General features: G+C 31.6%; 2 protein-coding genes across 2 annotated transcripts; one reads left to right on the top strand and one right to left on the bottom strand.

Annotated features, from left to right (window-relative positions):
* Window positions 1-1,273: 1,273 nt before the first annotated feature.
* On the top strand, window positions 1,274-7,052 carry LOC130981740 (T-complex protein 1 subunit beta). Its single transcript, XM_057905401.1, has 12 exons — window positions 1,274-1,513; window positions 1,625-1,661; window positions 1,758-1,814; window positions 1,934-1,999; window positions 2,110-2,221; window positions 2,953-3,081; window positions 3,353-3,424; window positions 3,540-3,655; window positions 4,233-4,309; window positions 5,110-5,595; window positions 5,761-6,076; window positions 6,568-7,052. The coding sequence occupies exons 2-12, from the start codon at window positions 1,656-1,658 to the stop codon at window positions 6,712-6,714; spliced, it is 1,584 nt and encodes a 527-aa protein (XP_057761384.1). The 5' UTR covers window positions 1,274-1,513; window positions 1,625-1,655; the 3' UTR covers window positions 6,715-7,052.
* A 14,230-nt stretch (window positions 7,053-21,282) lies between these two features.
* On the bottom strand, window positions 21,283-24,568 carry LOC130982402 (acyl-acyl carrier protein thioesterase TE3, chloroplastic-like). The gene is made up of 6 exons (XM_057906398.1): window positions 24,099-24,568; window positions 23,194-23,294; window positions 22,444-22,553; window positions 22,238-22,333; window positions 22,013-22,158; window positions 21,283-21,681 (listed from the first exon to the last, which is right to left on the bottom strand). The coding sequence occupies exons 1-5, from the start codon at window positions 24,284-24,286 to the stop codon at window positions 22,042-22,044; spliced, it is 612 nt and encodes a 203-aa protein (XP_057762381.1). The 5' UTR covers window positions 24,287-24,568; the 3' UTR covers window positions 21,283-21,681; window positions 22,013-22,041.
* Between the last annotated feature and the right edge of the window lie 542 nt (window positions 24,569-25,110).

Here is a 25,110-nt window from a genome sequence, read left to right on the forward strand (position 1 = left end):
TTGGAAAATCTTGAGTTGACGATTCTTGATTTTGGTGGGCAACAATAGCATTGAGTTGAAATACAAGAAAGAAAAAAAAAAAAAAGAAAATCAAATTTCAAACACCAAGTAGTCAAATATATCAACAATGATCAAAATCACCGCATCATTGAGCTTCAATTTAAAAAAGCTAAACAATCAGGCCAATATATCTAGATCAGTAACCTTAAACAATACGATTATTAGCCATAACAATCAGATTGCACATTAATAATAGTCATAACAGTTTTTTTTTAAAAAATTAATAAATTCAACAACATGCAAGAAGCTACTAATTGACGAAAGATATACCTTATTCTAAGAATTGAGTTCCTCTCTGTTGTCGAGAATTAAGGAAGAAAGGAATGTGACAATTGCTAGAAGTACCGGACAATGTTGGAGGAAGGAAAAAGCAACAAACAACCGATAGAAGAAAGAGATGACGCCAAAGAAAGAAAGAAAGGCGACAACCGGTGGAAGCAAAGGATGGGGGCTCCAGGGGAAAAAAGTCTTGTGACAAAGAAAAGAAGAGGTTTGTGCATTGTGCATATGTTGTGAATTTTGTGCGCTTTGTGATATGTGGGTTTTGAGCGCCTAAAACATTTGTTTATTGATTAATTTATATTATATTTTTATTTGCATATGTATAAAAATTTATAAATATATGATCATTGATTTTTTATGCACATATACTACATTTTTATAATAATATCAAATAAAAATAATATTTATGATATAAATTGATTAAAAACATATTTATTATTTAAAGGTAATCTTCCTTGTAAGTTATAAGACACCCAAAATAAAACTAATTTAATAAATAAGAGAAAAATAATATCCCAAAACTATCTCTAAAAAATTTTAAATTAGACGATTTGATTCTCAATAAATTTTAATTATTAAATTAATCTTTATTTTTTATTTTATTAGACAAGCCAATTGTCAAGTTAAATTTTGAAAAAAATTAGATAAATAAATATTTATTATTATTTAATGAAGATATAATGGTTTTTAATTTTTTTAATAAAATTTTCAGACATTTTTTATATAAATGAATAATATAATATGAGATTGATTTGTCTAATAAAATAACAATTTTTAAACTAATTTAGTAATTAAAATTTATTAAAATTAAAAATGATGGACTAAAAATTTATTAGGATTTGATTTCAGTATAACTCACAAATAAATTCGAAGTCACTTTTAATATTTTAATAATAATAATAATAATAATAATTTCGGTTGCGGGATCGTAAAACCCTACTACTTTCATTTGCTGGCTTACAATTGCTACGCCATATTCGCGACTTCACCAGAAACCCTAAGAAATCAGACACCACCTTTGTCCTCGCTGCTCCTCGCTTCCACATCTCCAGCCGCTCTGCAACTCCTCCGCCAAACAATCCGCCGCGACGTAACTCGCTGCACGCTTCTCTCCCTCACTGCTCCACTCTGCCACTGTCTCCGCCGCCAACAACTCTGCCAATATCTACCAGTGAGTTTTTTTTTTCTTTTTTAATTGTTGTTGTTAGAATTTGTTTAGAACTTTTGTCTTTCTTTTTAATTGATGTTAGTAGATTTTTAGTGAGTCCTGTTCTCTTTGCAGGTGGCCACATTTTGAATTTTGAAACTCCATAATGGCTGTAAGTAGATCTCTGCTAACGTTATTATCTTTATTTTGTATTTTTTATGTTCCTTTAATAATTTTCTTATGGGGGTGAGTGGTGAATGCTATGTAGATTGATACAATTTTCAAAGATGAAGCCAGCCAAGAAAAAGGAGAGCGAGCCAGGATGGTGAGTGTGATATGTTTGTATTAGCGAATATTTTCGTGCATTCTCCTTGGTATTTGAGTCTGAGGAAGTTGATTAACTCTTAATTACATTTGTTTTGATGGTTCTTTGCATTTGCCCAGGCATCTTTTGTTGGAGCCATGGCTATTGCTGACTTGGTTAAGACTACTCTAGGGCCGAAGGGAATGGTAAAACAATCTGTTCTTCCCAGCATTAACCATATCGATAAATGATGTTATTTTCTGTTCATACTTCGTAGTTGTAAGTAATCTGTATATCTTCAATGTGATTGCGGCAGGATAAAATCTTGCAGTCAACAGGAAGAGGGCGTGAAGTTACTGTGACCAATGATGGTGCTACGATCTTGAAGTCCCTCCATATTGATAACCCAGCTGCTAAAGTGCTTGTTGGTATCCTTTTGGCTTTTCATTTTCTAATCTTTTTTATTATTATTGGGGTAGTGATAGACTGATGGTAGCTTAGGGATTGCTGGATGCTACAATGAGTCCAAACCAGATCATAAGAAGGTCAACTTTCTGAGTTTTTAAGAGCATGTAAGGAACTCTTTCTCCCAAATATGTGGTTAGTGTTAGGATATATTACAGGCCCCCAACACTCTATGGAACCTACAAACTTCTAGATGTTCACCATGAATCCAAGATGCTCTCACCATCCTTTCTAATTTCCCTAAAGAGATCATCGAAAAATTGATGATAGATTTCACTGCTAAATTGCTAATGTAGTTCACTGAGTGGTGCAGAAGTGCTTTTTGCATGGAAAACACATTAGTAAATTGCATTGGGAATTGGGACATCTCTATTAGTATTAGTGGGCATATATTATCTGGGCTTATGCTGGTCTTCAAAAGTGACATTCTAATTCCCAGTGAAAACACACCATAGTCTGACTTCGTGAATACTGACATCAATGAATATGTGATGAATTTGTGCCAACTCACTAGGTATGTTGGGCTATAATTTATGGTAGTATCCTGGTAATTTAACTGATGCTGTTTTTCATATGCTACACATATATTTAGTGGCAATTACTCGGGTACTGATGAGAGCATGGATGTAGGTTTTCTTGCATATGTCAGCAGCTAAATTTAAACTGTACCATAAACATCCTTAATGTGAGTTAGACATATCAAAAGTTCAAGATGATGAAGTTGGTGATGGAACAACCTCTGTTGTTGTATTGGCTGGTGAACTTTTAAGGGAAGCAGAAAAGCTGGTTGCAGCTAAGATTCATCCTATGACAATAATATCAGGTTTATTTATTTGCATTTCAATATTCTCTAACTTCCCTTGTGATACAGTCTATTTCCCTTGCAAATTTCATATTCCTCTATACTTTGTGCTGTTTGATTTTAGTCGTCTTTCCAAAACAATGGGTGAAAAGAAGAAGACATTGTCCGAGATTCGTAAAAAATGAAGCACAGAAGCTTGAGCATGAAGCTTACTCTGATTGAAACTTCTTATAGTGCGGAAAATCTTGACTATCTGATTACTGTGCTTTATATTATTGCTATTGATTTTCAGGTTACCGAATGGCAGCTGAGTGTGCTCGTAATGTGTTGTTGCAGAAGGTTGTTGACAACAAAGCAGACGCTGGTATTTGTTTTTCCATTTTGAGTGTGATTCTTCCCATTTCTATTGCACTGGGGAGGGAGGCATGGGGGGGAGATTGGCTCCATAGCCTAATGCATTGATTTACTGTAACATGCAGATAAATTTAGATCAGACTTGATGAACATTGCAATGACTACTTTGAGCTCCAAGATTCTCTCACAAGACAAAGAGCATTTTGCAAGCTTAGCTGTGGATGCTGTAATGAGACTAAAGGTGAGATGTACTGAAAAAATATTTCAAATTTAGTGTATTTAAATAAATAGGATCTGCATGGATGCAATTCTTATTTTGTGTGGAAGAATGCCATTATTCAGTCTAAGATGGCATTGGATTCATTTCCTGCAAATCTTCTCTGCACGGTTGGTTAAATAGGAATGTAATGATATATTTCATTTAGAATTTGAATTACAAAGCTTTTATGCGATCCACAAATTTTTTATTTATTCTTACACTCACTGTGTCTTATGAAATTTCTTCTGGTAAATAATAATAGCTATTTGTTTGGGCAGAAGTCTTTTTTCTTTTACTGAGTAGTCTAAAAGTTTGGAATGTTCTCCATGACTTGTTATATAGTTATCTGGTTATTGCTCTTCTCTTCCTACTGTGCATGTGGATATGTAAGCCTCAAAGCATTTTTTATCATAGTGACTGTCATGCACCATCTCTTCTACAAGTTTAAGTTATTAAGTAGAGACGAATAATTTTAATATTTTAATAGGGAGCTATATGCCATTTCGTATTTGCAGTCCTTGTGCTTTAATTTCTGATGGGATACTGTCGCAAATTGTAGGGAAGCACTAATTTAGAAGCTATTCAGATTATAAAGAAGCCTGGTGGATCACTGAAAGATTCATTTTTAGATGAAGGGTAAACAAGCTATACCTCGTTACTTGAAACATGAAAGTTAGAATATTTGCAGTTTGCAGTTATGTAATGCTTCAATCATTCTGTAGAATAATGATTGATATTTTTATGTTGAATTTCATAGGCGGTTTACAAAGAATTTGCAGTAGTTTGTTTTGTTAGGATTTTCGAAAGCAATTGCTTGTGTTATCAGTCACTAAAACAGAAGTCTCTGACTTGTTTATGTAATATTCTATAATTGATATTTAGATTAATTTGGTAAAAACATCACAATTCTAAAATAACCATCTTTTGCATATATAATAAAAACCTTTTAATGCTGCTTATAGGTTTTATTTTTATTTAATTTTAATTATCTTGACATGATATTTTATTTTGCTTTATTCAAAATAAGCTTACCTTAGACATGATACATTATAGGGCGCAATAGTGTCTTGATCCATGTAGCCAACCTCATCTAGTGTGATGAAGCTTTGCTGCTGCTGCTGTTGATGATGATGTGATACTTTATTTTGCTGCAAATTTGTTTCCTTCTTTCTACCCAAACATAACTTATTTCAAAACAGTTTTTATTCCAGATAAAAGTTGGTTCTAACTATAATCTTCTCTTCAGAAAACTATTCAAACCCAAGCGGTTATTGTTTAAATAATTATCAATTTCTGGTGTTCCTTCAATAGTGAAGCAATTTCATCAGTAACTTTATTTTATTTCTCTTTAAATAATTTCTTTTTCATTATTGCTTAGCCTTTCATTAAGCTGATTTAACATTCTTTTTTCAAATTGTATCCATATCATTGTTCAGATTCATCCTTGACAAGAAAATTGGTATTGGACAACCCAAGCGCATAGAGAATGCAAAGATATTGGTGGCAAATACTGCCATGGACACAGACAAAGTGAAGATATATGGCGCACGTGTTCGTGTAGATTCCATGGCTAAAGTTGCTGAAATTGAAGGAGCTGAGAAGGAGAAGATGAGAGAAAAGGTGCAGAAGATAATAGGTCATGGTATCAACTGTTTCGTTAACAGACAATTGATTTACAACTTCCCAGAGGAGCTCTTTGCTGATGCTGGAATTTTGGCTATTGAGCATGCTGATTTCGATGGTATTGAGCGTCTGGCTCTGGTAACTGGTGGTGAGATTGCATCAACATTTGACAACCCCGAGTCTGTTAAGCTTGGGCAATGTGACCTTATTGAGGAGATTATGATTGGTGAGGATAAGCTGATTCATTTTTCTGGCGTTGCAATGGGTCAGGCATGTACAATAGTTTTGAGAGGAGCTAGGTACTTCTTACTCTTGTTATTTTAAAGTTCCTGATTGATGTTCATGACCACAAGCCCATAGTAGTTTCTAAACTATATGCATATAAGCAGACATCTGTTTTCTAACAAGAATGAATTTTTTATTTGATTTATGCTCGAACTCTGACATATCTACTTCTATGGCAGCCACCATGTTCTCGATGAGGCTGAGAGGTCATTGCATGATGCCTTGTGTGTGCTGTCTCAGACTGTGAATGACAGCAGGGTGCTGCTTGGAGGTGGATGGCCGGAGATGGTGATGGCAAAGGAAATTGATGAACTGGCCAGGAAAACTCCTGGAAAGAAGTCTCTTGCTATTGAGGCGTTCTCTCGAGCACTCTTGGCTATCCCAACAATCATTGCTGATAATGCTGGTTTGGACAGTGCTGAATTGATCTCTCAGCTCCGGGCAGAGCACCAGAGCGAGGGATGCACTGCAGGAATTGATGTTATCTCTGGTTCCGTAAGTACTGAAACTAAAATTTTATATACCTCATTTATTTCCATTAGCACCATTTTTTAATTGCTCATTATATATGATAGCATCATGTCATTCTTTTTCTCTTGGGTCAGTTGCTACAAGATGCACACATGCTAGTATATATCTTAGAAATTATTTGACTTGATTGTAAAATTTATAATATCTCCCCTTGTCATTTTATACTGATACAGATAGAATTCTGATTGCCCCAGTTTATATCAATTTGATATTTTGGTATTAAAACGTGTCACATTTAAATTTCCAGTTGTAAAGAAATATCTATCTTCGGGTATGCTAATTGCATTAAGATTTTTCGCTTTTCAATAACTTGTGTATACATAACATGGGTATGAGAGCTGGACCATACCAAAGTTGTATTCGTAGAAAAACATCTGCAGGCTGCTAGCTTGATTTGCATCCTTTTGTATTTCTTATTGGTTAACGTAATTTGATCTATGTTGTATTTCTTGAAGGTTGGAGACATGGCTGCACGCGGAATATGTGAGGCGTTTAAAGTTAAGCAGGCTGTATTGCTATCTGCAACCGAAGCAGCTGAGATGATACTTAGAGTTGATGAGATCATCAGTTGTGCTCCAAGGAGGAGAGAAGACAGAATGTGAAAAATCATCTGAGGATCCAACAGATGCTTGGCATAATACATTACCAATTTTATGACATATTCTACGGTTTGGTTTGATTGGAGCTGGTTGTAGGATAGAGAGAAGTGGGGATTACGTGGTGTTGTGTGTTGAGCCATTACCCAAGTGAAACCATTTACTTCGGGTATCTGCAATTAGGTATCAAACTTGTTGACTTTGTAATTTTGAGTTCCTTGTCTTTTACTTTATCCTTGAAAATTTTAGTCTTCTGTTTATTTTCCTTTAACTTGTCTCATTCATGATATCGTATTAATCATTTATTTTCTGTGCGAAAAAGTTTAGGCTTACTATTAATAACATTGGTGTGGGTTCCTTTTTTGTTTTGGTCTAAGAGTAGGTTTGATGTTTCAAGATGTAGCTTGTCGTAGCTTCCTATGACTTTTGAGGAACCTCAGCGATGCTAAAAAATGAATTCCTGGTCAAGTTTCCTAATATCCATCAACCATTATAATTATAATTAACAAAGCCCTGTTCAAGGAAATTGAGAACTTTGCTTAGAAGGCCTGAACCAACTGTTCCATGTTACAAACTACAATGTTGTCTTGTTGTATATGAATCAAGCTATTCTAAAGTGAAGAGATTGGTAAAGTAGTAAAGTCAGAGGTTAATTACTTTTAAATTAAGATAAAAGTAATAAATTTAATAATTAATTTTTTAATTTATTATTTTATCAATTTCTTCATTTTAAAATGTCTTCTTTCGTAGAATTTATGTAATGAAGCAGTAGAAGCAAGGAGCTGATCTGAGATCATGGTGAAAAAGTTTACACAATATGTTGATTACACTAAATACAGATTAAGGCAAGAACATATTGTATTATCCTATCATATTAATCAAGGAAAGAGAGGATTTAGCCACTGTTAAAGTGAAGTTTGTTAGAAACAATGAACCTTCTTAAATTTGAAAGATATTTGAATGTATTCAACATTTCTCTGTTTACTACTTAGAGAAATTTTAAAGTTTAAACTATAAACCTTAAACCTCAAAATTTAAACACTCCTTCCCTTCAATTATATATACCCAATACTCCCTTTACTATAAATTAAGTGCAATAGAAACAGTGGTAGAATAGAGAAAGACAGTGAAGAAGTGGAGAAGAGAGCATTAAACATATTTTTTTGGAGTTTCACCTTGATTAATTGGGATCCGATTCGAATCGTGCAACTAAATGTTGTGGGCGAGTCTTCTAACGGGAATAACTGCATACACAGGACTTCGAACTCGAGACCTACTTAAGTAATCCTGCGTTGCTTATCATGCGGACCAATCCTTGTTGGTAGATCATTAAATGTAATTTTGTAAAGATTTTATTCTATTTAATTTCAACAGTTTTCTATCATTTTCTTTAATTCATCAAACATTTAAATTTTAAAATTATGTGATATCGAAGAGTACACTTTAGTAACAACTAGTATTCTTGCCAATGAGCTATAACTTAAGTTGAGTTTTATGGTGTCTTTATTATTATGTCTAAATTGCCTAACTTACCTTTTAAAGTAAAAAATAAAATGTTTAAAGTAAAAAGTAAATTATGTAAAATTTATTAAATATTATTTATTTACCTCTTTTAGTAACTTAGGTACAATGTGATAATCTTCCTATATTTACTTAGAGGTTGCAGGTTCGAGTCTCACTCCAATCTTTGAAAAAAATTAGTATTTTTTTTTTATAGATTTTGGCATAATTAAATTTATAAATCAAACTATTTTTATAAAAAAAATTGTAGGAGACAAAAATTTCAGTCAGCTCAAAAAAATCGGGATCTCTATAGATAAACAAAATCAAATAATTTTTTAGTTATTATTTTTATGTGAGAGTTTAATTTTTCATTAAAAATTAATTTTAATATTCATTATATAAATCTTGAAAGAATTTAATGTTTATACTTTATACTTTTATATTTGATTAGGTGTTAATTCTATTGCACAAATAAAAAAATTAATTTTTTTTCTTATTATTTAAAATATATATTTTTACTATATATATAAAAATATAGTTAGATTTTAGTATGAAAAAAATTATATTGATAGTTATAAAATTAATTCAAAATTAATTTTTTTGAAACAATTGAATCTTGATTCTAATTATTAATCACAATATTAGTATTCTCTCCAAATTATATGTAATAAATATTTGAAAGAAGAGAAATGAAAATATAAATTAGAAAGATAAGTAGCGAAAATTTAACAACTAAATATAAAAACTAAAAAATATGTATATAATAATATATTTTTTATATAAAATAATATTATGAGATATTTTTTAATTATATTTAAATATAAATTTAATATATTTTTTATAATTTTATGAATTTGTTTGAATTATTATTTTCTTAATTTTATTTTTGGTAGAACTGAAATGTAGAGAAAGATAGAAAATGAGAAAAAATAGAGAAAAAGATAAAAAAGAAGAAGGGGAGAGAGAAAGAGAGAGAGTTTATTAATTTTGGAGAAAAAAATTTATTTTATTTTAATTATAAATGGAAAAATATTTCGTGATATATTTTAATTTGTCAAATTATTAATATAAAATATAAATTATAATTAAGTTATATATAGAGAGTGACAAAGGTAAAGAGAAATAGAGAATGGGAGAGAGGTAGATAAGAAGACGAATAAAAAAAATTATTAATTTTGGAAAGAAATATTTCATCTTAATTTTAATGAGAGTATCATGTGACATATTTTGATTGTTAAATTAGTAATATAATATAATTATATTTTAATTTTAATTTCAATATTTTAATTTCAACTTTAATTACAGTTAGAGAATGTCATGTTGCACATTTTTATTGTTTCAATTTATAATTATTAGTTAGTCATTGATAATGATATATAAGAGAATTAGAGTAGGTGAAAGAATGAGAGAGATAGAGAAAGAAAGAGAAAGTAAGAGAAAACTTATTAATTTTGAAAAAAATATTTAATTTCAGTTGTAATAAAAAAATAACATGTGACATATTTTATTTGTAAAATTAGTAATATATAATAGGTTAATTTTTGATTTAAAAGGCACGTGTGGCATTAAATAGCTATTATTGATTTTTCTATCTCATTAAAGTTTAATTTGCATAAATAAGTTAATTAAGTTTTTTGAAAAAAAAATTAAATAATAAATATTTTTATTAAAAATAGTTTATAAATAAATTATTTTGTATTTAATTTTCAAATTTTAAAAATGTTTATTCCAAAAAAAAGTAATAAAAAAATTTTATTATAAAAAAAGTTATTTTTTTAAAATTTTTTATAAATATTTAATTTTTTTTTAAAAGTTACAATTTAATTTTATAAATTACACCAAATATTAGTATTATAATTTTTGATAAATTAAAATTAAAAAGAAATTTATAAACCTATCTAAATTGGCTCTAAATAGACAAGTAGAACAATTCGACAGTTCATCTGGTTCATAATCATAATGTGTCACTTTCGTTATTTGCATGTTATTTAAGAAGCCATAAATGAAGAATTTGACTACAAAATTGTTTAAAAAACTCTTATTTCATAAGGATTTTGCTTTTTTTATTTGGATAAAAGAATATTATGTGTTTCATGAGGGTACTCATTAATGTTTTTAAAGCATAAGTTGATAAATCAAAATACTCATGTATGGTAATTTTAATTTTAAAAGGACACATGAAATTAATCTTCAAAGTTTTATTTATTTATACTTTTCAACATTGAAATTCTAATATAATTACATATTAGAATTATTTTATCAATATATTTTTTTGTAATATCTCTTTGTTTAAAGGAATATCTTTTAGTTTAATTTACTAAACATAAATATTATATTTTTTTTTTTTTGTCAGATAAATTGAATAGTTCTTAATTTTAAGCATTATAAACTCATTCACACACACAATATTAAGAATTTTATCTACTAGTCAAATTTCAAATCCAAATACATATATTGCAAAGCATAGAAAATTACTACTAAATCAAGATTTTATATGCACCTTTTATTTCTTAAAATAAAGATAAATTATCAATTTTTAAAAAATAACAGTAATACCAAACCCACTCTTAAAATAAGTGACAAATAAAAAAGGCAAAAAGCTTATTAAAGATTTAGAAAGAAATTTACAATAAAAAATAAAAAAATTAGGAGTTTAGTTTATTTATATAAATAATACTTCAAATATTTTCCTTTTCAAATTCTTAATCTATATACACATTAATCACACATATCTTCTAACTCGATAGGGTAAAGACTAATTTGTTGCAGATCTAAATTCTATTTAAGAGTTTGTTGTTGGCCAATAAAATGATGCATATATAAGACGAAATTCGAACTCCCAACAACTGTTTGAGTAGACGAGTGACTTGACTACTCGACCAACTCAAATTATTATTATTATTATTATTATTATTATTATTATTATTTGGGTATTTGAAGGGAGCACAAGTCCTAAGAAAAACCTAGTTACAAACTAAATAGGGTAAAGTAATCCCTCTTTCATCGTCACTTAAAAAGTTAAAATGCTATATAATTCTAGTAAAAGTAAATCACAAAATACAAAATCAGTATCTATATTTAAACTCTTTTTAGTTAAATAATCTGCATATTTATTTTCTCCTCTACAGATTTTTACAAAAAGAATATCCCATTCCTTCTTTTTTTCACTCATTCAATTTTCTAATAAGAGGATTCGGATGAGAAGCTAATTATTTTTCTCCATTTAGGAGCACTGGTATATAGCCGTTACATCTGTTTCCATTACAAACTTCTTAAATTCCATTATCCAAACTATTTCGAGTCCCCTTAGCACATTGCTCAACTCTGCCGTGAAAGTTGTATCTCTTTCCAGACGTTTAGAGAAGCTGGTGACCCACTTTCTTTCGTTGTTTCTCAATAGGGCTTCGCAACTGATCTTCTCAGGGTTTCTTTACGTCGTCCATCAGAGTTCAATTTCATCCATCCTCTTGGTGGCATGATCTAACAAATCTGCTCCACCATTCTTATTTTGTCCTTTTCGACTAGATATCCCCTATTCATGGTCTCTTTGATCTCCTTAGCTTGTTTGATAATCTCTGCATATTTGTTTGGTGGTCTTTTATAATCCTGATCATGTAATTCCTTATTGTTAGAAATAAGAGAGAAATCTGAAGAAAGTGTTTTCTGTATTATTCAGTGTGTAGAAAAGTATAATGTACAAAGAGTATATATAGGTACTAGAAGAATCAGAGTAATAAAAGTATACAATCCTATAATTAATATACAAATATGCTATATAAATATAACTAATACTAATTGATCTAATATTAATTCTAATTTATTCTCTAACATCCTCCCTCAAACTCAAGTAGGAGCTAAGGATACCATCTTGAGTTTGGATACCAGAGTCCGAAAACGAGTTGGATGATGAGCTTTCGTGAAGATATCAGCAGACTGATCCAGTGTTCCAACAGCGATGAGACAAACAGCATCAATATGGATGTGTTTCCGAACAAAGTGACAATCAATCTCAATGTGTTTAGTATGTTCATGAACACACCATTATGGGTAATCTAAATAGTACTGCGGTTGTCACAAAAAATATCAGTTGGGGACGACTGTGCTGCACCCAAGTCTTCGAGAAGCCAACGAATCGAGACAACCAACCTCAGTAGTGGTGTCAGTGAGAGCACGGTAATCAGCTTCCATGCTTGATCGAGCAGTGAATATTTGCTTCTTAGCTCGCTAGGAAATGAGAGAGTTGTCATCAAGAGACAAACAATAACCAGTAGTAGAACGACGATCAGTGGGATCACTAGCCTAATCAGCATCTGAGTACACCTGAAGGGATAAAGATGAATGGGCAGAAAAATAAAGGCCATGAAATAGGGTGCCTTTGATGTAGTGAAGAATTGCCGCATAGTGAGTAGTATGAGGAGCTGACAAGAACTGGCTAAGAACATGAACTGGATAGGCAATATCTAGTCGGGTGACAGTTAAGTAGACTAGCACTCCAACTAACTGTCGATAAAGAGTAGGACTATCCAAAATAATGCCATCCATAGGAGTAAAACAAACATTAGGCTCAAGAGGAGTAGACTCAGTGCGACTATCTGTAATACTAGCTCGAGCAAGAAGATCCGAAACATACTTAGCTTGAGAGAGATAGATACCATTATCTGTGGATATGACCTCGAGACCAAGAAAATAACAGAGAGAATCAAGATCTTTCATCTCAAAAATACGGTGAAGGGAGACTTTGAGATCAGAGATACCATCAACATCATCTCCAGTAATGATCATGTCTTCAACATACAAAAGCAAAAGAATAACTCCACGTTTACTTTTTTAAATAAAGAGAGCATTCTCATGAGATCTGCAAGTGAAATCGATATTGCATATAGTAGTGCTGAACTTGTCAAACCATTCACGAATAGCTTGCTTAAGACCATAAAGTGCCTTGCGAATGAGACAGACTTTGCTAGAAGAAAAAGGATAACCCGGAGGGGGTTTCATATAGAAATTCTTTTTCAAATCTCCATTAATAAATGCATTCTTCACGTCCATCTGAATGAGAGACCGTTTCTTGGCTGTAGCAATGGCAAGAAAAGCTCAAATAGATGTGAGACAACAATAGGAGCAAAAGTCTCTTCATAGTCAATACCATACTCTTGTGTACAACCTTGAGTAACCAATCGTGCCTTATAACAGTCAATAGAACCATTAGAGTAAATCTTGATCTTGTATACCCATCTACTTCCCACAACTTCCTGATTAGAATGAGGATCAACCAAATCCTAAGTGTGTACCTTTTCAAGTGTCTGTATTTTTTTCTGCATTGCTTATTGCCAATTTGGATTTGTGGAAGCTTCTCTAAATGACTTAGGTTCATCTTGATGAAGAATAATAGAAAAATAATGATAATCAAGAAGATGAGGAGGTGAATTTCTTACCCTAGAAGAACGAGTGGAAGGAAGAGGCACGACGGTAGGAACAGGATCGTCGTCCGGTCTGGAATCATCGGGAGATGGAGAAGGCGGAAGAACAGGAGGTTGTAGAGGGTGACTCAAGATAGAACCTTTATAATCATCACTAGGTAAAAGATCAATATTGGGGTTAGTGAAAAAAGGTGACTGAGTAGGAGAAATAGATTCAAAGGAGGAGAACTGAGAAAATATGTGATGCTCCCAGAAGACAACATGACGAAATATACGAATACGTTTAGAGAGAAGATCCCAACAACGATAACCCTTGTGTTCAGTGCATAACCAAGGAAACAACACATACGAGCCCAAGGTTCAAGTTTACTATGTTCATGAAGCTGAAGAAGAACAAAACAGACACAACCGAAAACTCGAAGAGAACTGTAATCTGGAGAGGTATGATAAAGATGCTTAAAGAGAGTAACATTACCAATAATAGAAGAAGGAAGTCTATTGATAACATAAATAGCAGTAAGAATAGCTTCACCCCAAGTACGTTCAGGACACGAAGAAGAAAGAAGCATTGCACGAACAGAGTCAAGAATGTGAGGGTGTTTGTGTTCAGCTCGTCCATTTTGTTTAGACCTACCAGGACAAGAAAACTCAGACAAAGTATCCTGTTCTGTAAGAAAGGTTAAAAGTTTGGAATCATGGTATACCATAGCATTATCGCGTCAAAAAACCTTAATGACTTGGAAAACTGAGTTTTAATCATAGTGGCAAAGTTAATATAAATCTGAGGTAACTCATGGCGATTAGTCATCAAATAAACCCAAGTAAAACATAAATAATCATCAATAAAAACGACAAAGTATTGAGCTCCTCCCATAGAAGTGGTGGGAGCGGGGCCAAAAAAATCAGAGTGGATAAGATCAAAAAGAGAGCAAGTAAGAGAGGAATTACTGTGAAAAGATAAAACAAGTTATTTGGCAGTTTGACAAGAAATGCAATCAAAAGACTTATTAGGAATCTGACCCAAAACACCCTGAGACACAAGAGGACGCAATTTTTCTATGGAGTTTTGGGCAAGACATTGATGCCATAAGTGAAGGGTAGATGGAGAAAAAACAGCACAAAGATTTAGCACATGAGGAATATGAAGATTCTTGAGTTCAAACAATCTTCTAACCATACGTCCAGTCCCGATGATTTGTCTTGTCCGACGATCCTATACACGACAACCAGAAATGAAAAAAGTGACATCAAAACCCAGATCAACAAGTTGATCAACAGAAATAAGATTAAAGTTCAATTTTGGAATATAATAAGTATCAGGGAGATTGAGAGTCGACTGGGAGATAGAACCCTTGTGTGTTGCATGCAAGAGGGAACCATTAGTAGTATTGACAAAAAGGTGCATTTTGTAGTGGTAGACAGAGACAAAAAAAATTACACAATGGAGACATGTGATTAAAGCAACCCGAGTCAAAATACCATTTAGAATTACCTGGAGGAGTCGAAAAAGCAGCAGGAGTATTACTAGAAAGGGAGAGAAGATGCTTAAGAAGAAACACAATAACAGAGAGAGAGACAAAAGACATGTTGAGAGGAGCAGAGGTGGTAGATTCAGTAGCAGCAGAAACAGCAAAAGCAGACACATTCTTGGAGAAGTTGGGATGAGAATGATGCTCGGGTGACCAGGATGTGGTGGGCGAGTAGGACAGGCAGTAATAAAATGTCCCGAGAGCTTGCAGTAATGACAGAACACTTGTGGACAATTGTAGCTAATGTGACCTTTCTATTGACATTTGTGACATTCAACAGAAAGACAGTTTGAGAAGAGGTGCCCAAAATGGTTACAGTTTTGACAGAATTTACCCTTTCTGCCTCTGATAGCAAAAATATCTGACTTATCCATAATAGTAGAGACAAAGATCAAAGAGAAGAGAGAAAAACTACAAATTTGGGGCAGAAAACAAGAAAATGGAAGGCAAAATCGGAAAGAGCTCACAAAAAACCTTAGGAAAGGTCCCACTTATCTGCTTCATCAGCGCCACATCAACAGCCATATCAGCAGATGGATGACACATGGCTCGTCTGAGTGGAGGGAGAAGACACGCTGGTGAGTGAGCTGGAACGCGGGTCAACCAGCGGATCAGGCCGAGTCGAGCGCGGGTTGCTGGGAGGCTTGGGCCGGGTCGTAAGCGGGTTGCTGGGAGGCTTAGCGTTGCAACACGTGGAGGCTTCTAGACCGTGCGATTGTCACTAAGATCCAACAGATGCTGAAGCATCTAGAGATGAGAAACAATAGAGGCAGGCAGCGAGGTTGCGGCGGTGCGTGAGGGTGTGTCCGCTGGCGGCAGGCGGCGATTCTGGCAGCGTTGGAATCTTGACGAAGAGACGAACACGATAGTGGCGGCAGTGACGAACCAAAGCGTCGGAAAAAGATCGAAAAATGAGGGCAAAGAAGCACTGTCAGAAGAGAAAAATAAGGGGACTTTTGAATGAATTTGCATTGAAAAAAAAAAGAACCTAAACTCTAATATCATGTTAGAAACAAGAGAGAAATCTAAAAAAAAAGTGTTTTATGTATTATTCAGTATGTAGAAAAGTACAATGTATAAGTGGTATATATAGGTGTTAGAAGAATCAGAATAATAAAAGTATTCAATCTTATCATTAATATAAAAGTATACTATATATAAATAATACTAATTGATCTAATATTGATTCTAATTTATTCTCTAACATTTATTACGCTAAAACCATACTCTCTAATTAGTTAGAATGAGTATATCTTTTCAATCTAATTGTTGATTTGAACCCATCTCTTTGTTATATAAAAATAGAAAAAAAAATTTAGACTTGCTATTCTAATTTTTTTGGAATTAAACTATTTCACAGACCTTGTAGCAAATTGCCCAATTTGCATTTGCAAGTTTGGAGATGACCATTTTGCGGCTACTTCTCCTGAGTTGGTGGCCAAGCCCATTTCGGCTAAGCCACATGCAAAATAAAATTGCGCATTTTAGGCCAACTTTTATTTATTTTAATTAAAAAAAAAAAACGTTTTACTTGTTATAAGCTGTGAAAACCATAGATGCACTGCAATTAAAAATGGTAGATATAGTGTTTCAAATGTATTGTAGCATCGCCGAATGAGTCTAAATTAAGATATAAAAGTATAAAAGAATAAAAAAATTGTTCTGCATAGAACCAAGACATGAGATAATAATAAAGGTTTCAGTCGTTTAGAGTACAATTAATTTGTCAAAATATTCTTCTAAAGAATGAAAATTTATATGTAGACCAGATTAATGAAAAGTGAGCGATGCAAAATAATAGTCATAATTACTGCGCTTTTTTTACGTCAAGAACAGAACATTTGGCATTTTGAGCACATTAATTACTCACACTCCCTACAAGAGCTCTGTAACAAGAGATCTGTATTAAAAATTACAACTATACTAGCTGTATGTCAAAAATCATCTACTAAATTAGTCATAAGTATAAAATATATTAGAATATAAAATATATATTAAAAATAAATTAAATAATACATGAATTTATATACAAATAAATAATAACTTAATTGGTGACTGACTTTTGATATGCAAATAATGTCTTTGTTTTTGTATTATGTGTTTAATATTTCAGCAAGTGACCCTTTGCAATAAGAATTAATCTATACGTACAAGTCATTTAACGAAACAAGTCATTTACACTCAGCGCTTTTGCTATACGTTCTTCTTCTTCATCACCCCTGCACTTTGTCTTCTTTTTTTTCTCATTCTTTTTTATTATTTTTCTCTTTCGTGATCATCATCATCTTCTCCTCCTCCTCCTTTTTTTTTTCATTGGACTTTTTTCTCCTTCTTTTTTTTCCTCCTCCTCCTCCTCCATCATCTTCATCATCATCGTTATAGTCATCGTCATCTTCTTCTTATATGCATCATCGTTATTGTTCTCGTCATTATTGTTATCATTATCGTAAAATTTTTGCAATATTAATGATATTGCCTGATCTAAAATTTGTCATAGAATTTTCTGAAGTTTCTTCTTGTTTTACTCTCTTAACAAGAATAAATACAAAAAAAATTAAATAAAGAAGAAGAAACACATGCTGCAAAATTACTTGGAAGTGAATGAACCTACATTCATTCAACTAAAAGAAAGAAATAAGAAAAAGAAGAAAAAAAATACAGCATTAAAGAAAATATTTCTATGTATTTGTAGCAAATTTCAGTATAAAACTAAGATATTTTAATGTATTGTTAAGAAATTTCGATGTATTTGTCTGATAAGTTCTGCATAATTTAAAACTTTTCCTCTTTTTCATCTTTTGTTGCATCTTCCTCTTCTGTTTCATCATCATCATCTTTTTTTCTTATTTATCTTTTCCTTCTTATTTTACCTTCTCAAGTTTCTTCTTGTTTTACTCTCTAAAAGAGAATAAAAGCAAAAAAAATAAAACAAAGGAGAAGAAAAAACGCATAATGCTGCAAAATTACTTGGAAGAGGATGAACCTACATTTATTCAACTAAAAGAAAGAAAGAAATAAGAAAAAAAGAAGAAAAAAATGCAGCATTAAAGAAAATATTTCTGGGTATTTGTAGCAAATTTCAATATAAAATTAAGACATTTATGTGTATTGTTAAAAATTTTTGATGTATTTGTACTGATAAGTTTCGCATAATTTAAAACTCTTCCTCTTTCTTTTCTTCATCTTTTGCTGCTGCTGCTTCTTCTTTTCATCATCATCGTCATATTTTTTTTCTTATTTTTCTTTTCCTTCTTATTTTACCTTCTCAAGTTTCTTCTTATTTTACTATCTTAATAAAAATAAAAACACAAAAAAATCAAACAAAGAAGAAGAAGAAACATATAATGCTACAAAATTATTTAGAAGAGAATGAACCTTACATTCATTTAACTAAAAGAAAGAAAGAAAAAAATACAGTATTAAAGAAAATATTTTTGTGTATTTCATAGCAAATTTCGGTGTAAAACTAAGGTATTTATGTATATAGTTAAGAATTTTCAGTATATTTTGATAAATTCTGCATAATTTAAAACTCTCCTTTTTCTTCTTCTTCATCTTCTTCTTCTTTTTTCTTTAGAGAAAAGGACAAATCGATCCCTGACTTTTTGGTTTGCAGACATTTAAGTCCCTAAAAATTTAAAAATACATTTAAGTCCCTGACCTCTTCGAATTTGGACATATTGATCCCTGAATCTAATTTATTATATTTTAAAACTCTTACGTGTGCATCTGTATCAACTAGGTCAGTATAACGGAAGTCACGTTTAATTTTTTCATTGGGTCTGATAGATCCAAGTGAACATGAAAGATCGATATGTTTAGATTTTGAAAAGTTTATAAATTTAAATGTATTTTTAAATCTTTGAGAACTTAAATGTCTGCGGATCAAAAGGTCAAGAACCTATTTGTCCTTTTTCTCCTTTTCTTATTTATCTTTTTCTTCTTGTTAAACCTTCTCAAGTTTCTTCTTGTTTTACTCTCTTAACAAGAATAAAAAAATCAAACAAAGAAGAAGAAACACATAATGCTGCAAAATTACTTGGAAGAGGATGAATTTACATTCATTCAATTGAAAGAAAGAAAGAAATGAGAAAAAAATACAGCATTAAAGAAAATATTTTCGTGTATTTGTAGCAAATTTTGGCATAAAACTAAGAAATTTATCTATATTGTTAAAAATTTTCGGTATATTTGTACTGATGAGTTCTGCATAATTCAAAACTCTTCCTCTTAATTTGTCCTCCTCATCTTCTACTCCTTCTTCTATATCATCTTCTTATTTTATTTTTTTATAATTCTTCTTGGGAGAAAAAAATTAAACAAAAAAAAATACATAATATTGTAAAATCAATAGAAAGAGGAAGAGAAAAATAAATGCAGCAACAATAAAAAGAACGACGAAGAGGATGAAATACACGAAGAAGAAACGCAAAGAAAAAGGAGGAGGAACAAAGAAGGAGGAGAAGAAGGAAGAGGAGAAAGAGGAAGAGGAGGAAGAAGAGAAGAAGGAGCAACGCGGGATACAAATGTTGGAAGAGAAACGGCGTGATTTTACACGCGCATTATGTAAGTGAGTTTTGTTGGGTTAAGGTTAACTTGTTTGTCAAAAATACTTGTATGAGTAGCAGAACTGTTATTTTAAATGCTAATTATTAATTATATAGTAAAAAGTAAAAAATATACACTAATTTTTTTAGATATTATTTTAATTTTATACTCACTTATATTTAAATTAATTATATTTTTTATTATTCATAATTATTAATATAAATGTAATTAAATATGTATAAATAAAAAAGATCAAATATTTTTATTAATTACAATATAATTATTTTTTTATGATTATATAATATTTATTAATATTATTTTTCAATAAATACATATAGTATATAACAATATAATAAATATAAATTAATTAGTTGGTTATTAAAATAAAAAGTACTTACTTTAATATAAAAATAAAATTAAAAAATCTTTATTATGAAAAAATATTAGAATTTTATATACTTATTTAATAATAATCAGATTATAACTTGTTGATTATAATTTGTTAAAATTTGATTGTTTTTAAAATATTAATAAAGATATATATATATATATATATATATTTTAAATTTTAATTTTAATTTTTGATTATTTTATATGTTTTATTTACGTAAGATCAGTTTTGCTGGTTCAACCAATAATTCATCGATTGAACCAATATATCAGTAAACTAGTAGCCTAATGAGTTTGATTACCAGTTCGATTTTGACAACTATATTTGACAATATACTCCTTTGCTATCCGTTTTTGTATTCTTAAATGGGAAGACTAGAATATATCAAGAATCTTGGTAGCAAGACACCTCAATAACAAAAGTATATTATGACTTAAAATGGATTTAAGAGGAAAAGAGACAAGTGAAAGAAAAATTATTCTCACCTTTATTTTCACTAAACCACTATAAACAAAAGCATTGCAAAAAATTATGGAACACAAATTTATATGTTCTTTTCCCCCTCACAATATTTGGGAAAATATTTTGAGTTTTTAATCCTTTAAAATGTCAACAAAAGATTCAGTCCAAAATATTAATCAATAATAAATAACTCAAATTCCTGATAATTGATAAAACAAAAAAAGTAATAGCCACAAACCGCGAGCAAATTAAATCATCCAACATACAAGTCCACATGGAATTGGATTCTAATTTAGATGCAAATAAACATAATAGACTAAACTAATAAGATATAAAATATATAAATCCACAAATACTAACTAAAGAGAAAATTATAAGATCTACTCAAACATGCACTTAAGCTTATGATCACTCAAACCATCCATCTTAAATCCAAACACAACTCAAATCTGATTTCATAAAGAAAGATCTACCTATGTAAAGAGCAGCCTAGTGTATAAGCATCCTGCGTTAACGCTGATTCCGGACAAGGACCGCATCCGATTAGTGTAATGCACATAGTCTAATCTGATAATTACATCAGTGGTTGTTTCCATGGCTTGAACCAACAGTTCAACCATTGTTCTAAAGCTCTCCTTTGATAATTAGTATATGTAAAACTTGAATATTTTTTACTCAAAAAAAATACTATATGCACACAAAAAATTAACTATAAATCAGTCACTATATATTTATATATAAATACATGTATTGTTTAACTCATTTTCAATATGTATTTTGTATCTCAATATGTATTCTACGAATGCCTAATGTAGTAGCTGATCTTTGGTATACACTTTGCATGATTGCTTATACATATTTGTATAGTTATCGATCAAATAATGTAATATCATGGCCCAACTCTTACACAGGACACCTAAACGGGCACAAAGCTAAATATAGAGTAAAATATAAACCAAAACACTAATCCCTCTACATTTAGTCACCAATGAGATACACAGAATCAATTCCAGAGGGAGATCGCAATATCTAACTATAGTAAGATCACCAAAGAGAAATCGTCTTTGCAGTTGTTGAAATTCGAAATCAATAACATCAACGGGGAAGGCAATTGTCGATGCATCTAGGAGATAACATGAAAAAAAGAAAGAAACCGCCAAGGATGAGAATGAGTCTCAGTAGACTTTGCAGATAGCTTTAAAAATAAATTTAGCAGGTAATTTGTTGAAGCGGATGGCTTTGCAAAGCCTTCCGTTTCGGCTATGGTTAATTTAGAACTTAGAAGAGCTGCTAAATAAATACATATAGAGTATCAATGATCCATACACAAGTGAATAATCCATTTTATATTTCTTTCCATGATTTAAATTTATTGGACTCTCCATTTTAGCACTGTGATACCTCCTCAGCCACCCACGGGAAAGATTGAATGCAAGTTATAAGATAATAATTACCTTTGTAATATTGCATTCTAGCAACCAAATTAAGAGGCCTCATTTCGAATAAATTTCACAAACTTCGACTTCATCTCTGCTGGAATTCGAATCGGCCGATAGTTTTTGTCAAGCCAAACAGCCGTAGCCTTAGCCTCCAAAATAGGCTGCAATCAAATAAATCAAATATGATTAAAAATATGCACCATGTAGATAAAATATAAATTGTAAGTGATGAAGATAAACCTCTTGGTTTGGAAGCTTAATGATGAAGTGATCGAAGTATAACCGTGCTGCTGAAGATCCAGAAATCCTAACCTTCACTACAAATTTATCCCCACTCTGTTTGCATGTTCTAAGCATGAGTATAATAATATTGGTGACAGAACAATCATGACTTCTCACTATGTATCTTAACAAAGAGAATGGCAAACAAAATCTCAGAGCCTCACTCTTAGTGGTGCAAGGAATTTTATTGATAACTCTGATAATGCCAATGCATCGCCGGTACGAGCTACAGCATCACAATTAATACCAATGCTTTCCAAGAGTTCATGACGAGCTTATGAAGATATCATAGACAAGGATTAGTTTATGCATTTCAAATACAAAATATTACTTCTATTTTCTGTGGAAATTATACAGCTTCCAACCCCTGACAAACACTTTCAGCATATTCAAGATAACAAAACTACTACGCGTACAAGTTGAATCTCTTAAAAGGAAGAAAAATAAACTACTGACATGAATAGCATTAGATTGCATCTAAATTAGAATACACAGATTAGAGATGACGGTATGCTTATGTAGAAATCACTCCTAATCACTCATAATTCCAACCAAATTTATTTTCTAAAAGTATATGCACTGAGGCAAATGATTATTCCAAAAATGAAAAATCAACCTTATGAATTACCAAAGAATCATTTGCACAATGAGGCTAAGCTAATGCATGCCGAGTACCTTTTTTATTTTTATTTCTTTTTTTCCTATTGCCTTGTAGTTGCTTGGCTATTTGGATTTAAGCTTTTTCATACTTTCAAAAAAAATTGTGTTCTTTTGGAGTTATAAGCACTTCAAAATTGAAATCTACATTCATATATTACAAGATATACATATAAAGAAGCAAAGTGAAAACATTGAAGCAACAGAAATAATCCAGATTACTGGAAACTTAGATTTGTCAATTTATGAAATCTCACCGTGTTGGCAATAACTTGAATAGACTGCATTGTTGACCACACCATATTGATCCAACTCATAATCACGGACTTTCATTTCAACTTCACAGAATTCACTCATTCTGCAACATGAAGAAAGTTAAATGAGTTAAATGAGTAGACGAGCTAGTTGAATAATAAAAAAAAATATTGATATTTTAAGAACAATATTATATGATGTCACTCGAAGATTGAACATAAAATTGATTGCCATTTCCACAAGAGAGTTTTCAAATATACAGAAGCAAATGATAGCTATTCTACATATTCATACATGGTCCTCAAATTATGAAAGATAGATATTGGAGAATTTCTCAAAGATTATTTACCTTTGATGGGCCAAGGGCGTGCCTATTTCTTTTGGGAGCAAACTTATCACTGTCGGGATCTTGTGGAATTAAATTTGGAAATAAAAAATACTATGTATACACTACAAGTTAGCCACCATATATTTGTGTACAAAAACATGCTCTGATTAATTCGTTTTTCATATGTATTTTGTATTTCAGCATTGGGTGACTGATGGGTGGCTGAGTTTTAGTGGACACTAACATAATTCATGTATTATTACATCGGAAGTTGTCTGTTAAATTACAAACTAAACATTATCGCGCAAGCAATAAGATACCATTTTTTTATCTCTTCTAAGAAATTTAGCTAGCGAAACAACTAACACTCCATCTAACCAAACACCTTTCACTTAAAATAACAACAAAAGAATCCATCAGGAACTCACCCAAAAAATAAAGAATAAAGCTTGAATGCATGGCAAGGCAACAAGATTAGGGAAATGTGTTTGCGACACATCAATTAACAACTTAAAATCCAATATTTAACGTCTTAATGAAAATTAACAACAAAGAAGCACCAAGGAATAGATGAAGTACCCTTTGCCCCCTCTGAGATCGAAGAGCGGTGAGGAGGCGCTGGCGCTAGCAGGAAGAAGTGATTGGAGTGCCGGCAGATTGAAGCGCCGGCGGGGAATGATGAGATGAAACGGCGTAGTGTTGAGGGAGCGTAGAGAAGAGAGCGGCATGTGGTAAGAGTACGGAGAAAATGAAATTGAGTGCAGCATTTTGCGGATGATTGTGAGGGCGTTACAACTAAAGCAACATCCCTCTCAGCCTTTAAACATTTCAACTACTTTTCTTTTCTTTTTATTTTATTTCTATTGGTATACTAAAAACAACGATCACTCTTCAACAAAAAAGATGCACAGCATCGATCGCCATATTTATTTCTCATCTGCCGCTCACAATGTTCCTCATTCTATTTTTCATATTTGTTTCAACTAATCTATTTGTGCCCTTCATTTATATTCGCGGTAAATATTAAATCGGTACTCAATATTCTTGTGCTAATAAAATAGTACCTAAAAGAAATTAAAATTTAACAAGCATGTTTTAAATTCATCAGAAGAATGGGACAAATTAATGAGAGATGAGAGAGGGAGAGCAAGAGAGGTGGAGAAACATGGGGTGGGAAAACACTTAGTGGGAAAGCACTAGGCAAACGACCAAACATGATAAGGATTTTAGGTGTTTTAAGGGTTACTTGAAACAATGATTTGAGATTGAACGTGAGGTTTAGACTCCTTCTGAAACAGCGTCTGATTTGTACGGACAAAAAATTCCAATATTTAAGTTAGTAAGGTCTTTAAATAGATTTTTAGTAGATTGGGACTTGAATATACCTGAGGGGTGTTAGTATATTTATAGTAGAAAGATAACCATCTTTTTCGAATAGTTCCACTTTCATTAGTGGACAGTCGTTCTCTTTATCTTGAGAGTTTGTTGAAGTCTATCTTTTAGGAGAGATAGAGATAATAGAAGAGATTCAGGGAGACAGTTACTTATGTAAATAAGTGGAATTGAACTTTTTTGTCGCATCCGGAGGTCA

The sequence above is a fragment of the Arachis stenosperma genome, chromosome 5, assembly GCF_014773155.1.
Source record: "Arachis stenosperma cultivar V10309 chromosome 5, arast.V10309.gnm1.PFL2, whole genome shotgun sequence".
Taxonomy (NCBI): domain Eukaryota; kingdom Viridiplantae; phylum Streptophyta; class Magnoliopsida; order Fabales; family Fabaceae; genus Arachis; species Arachis stenosperma.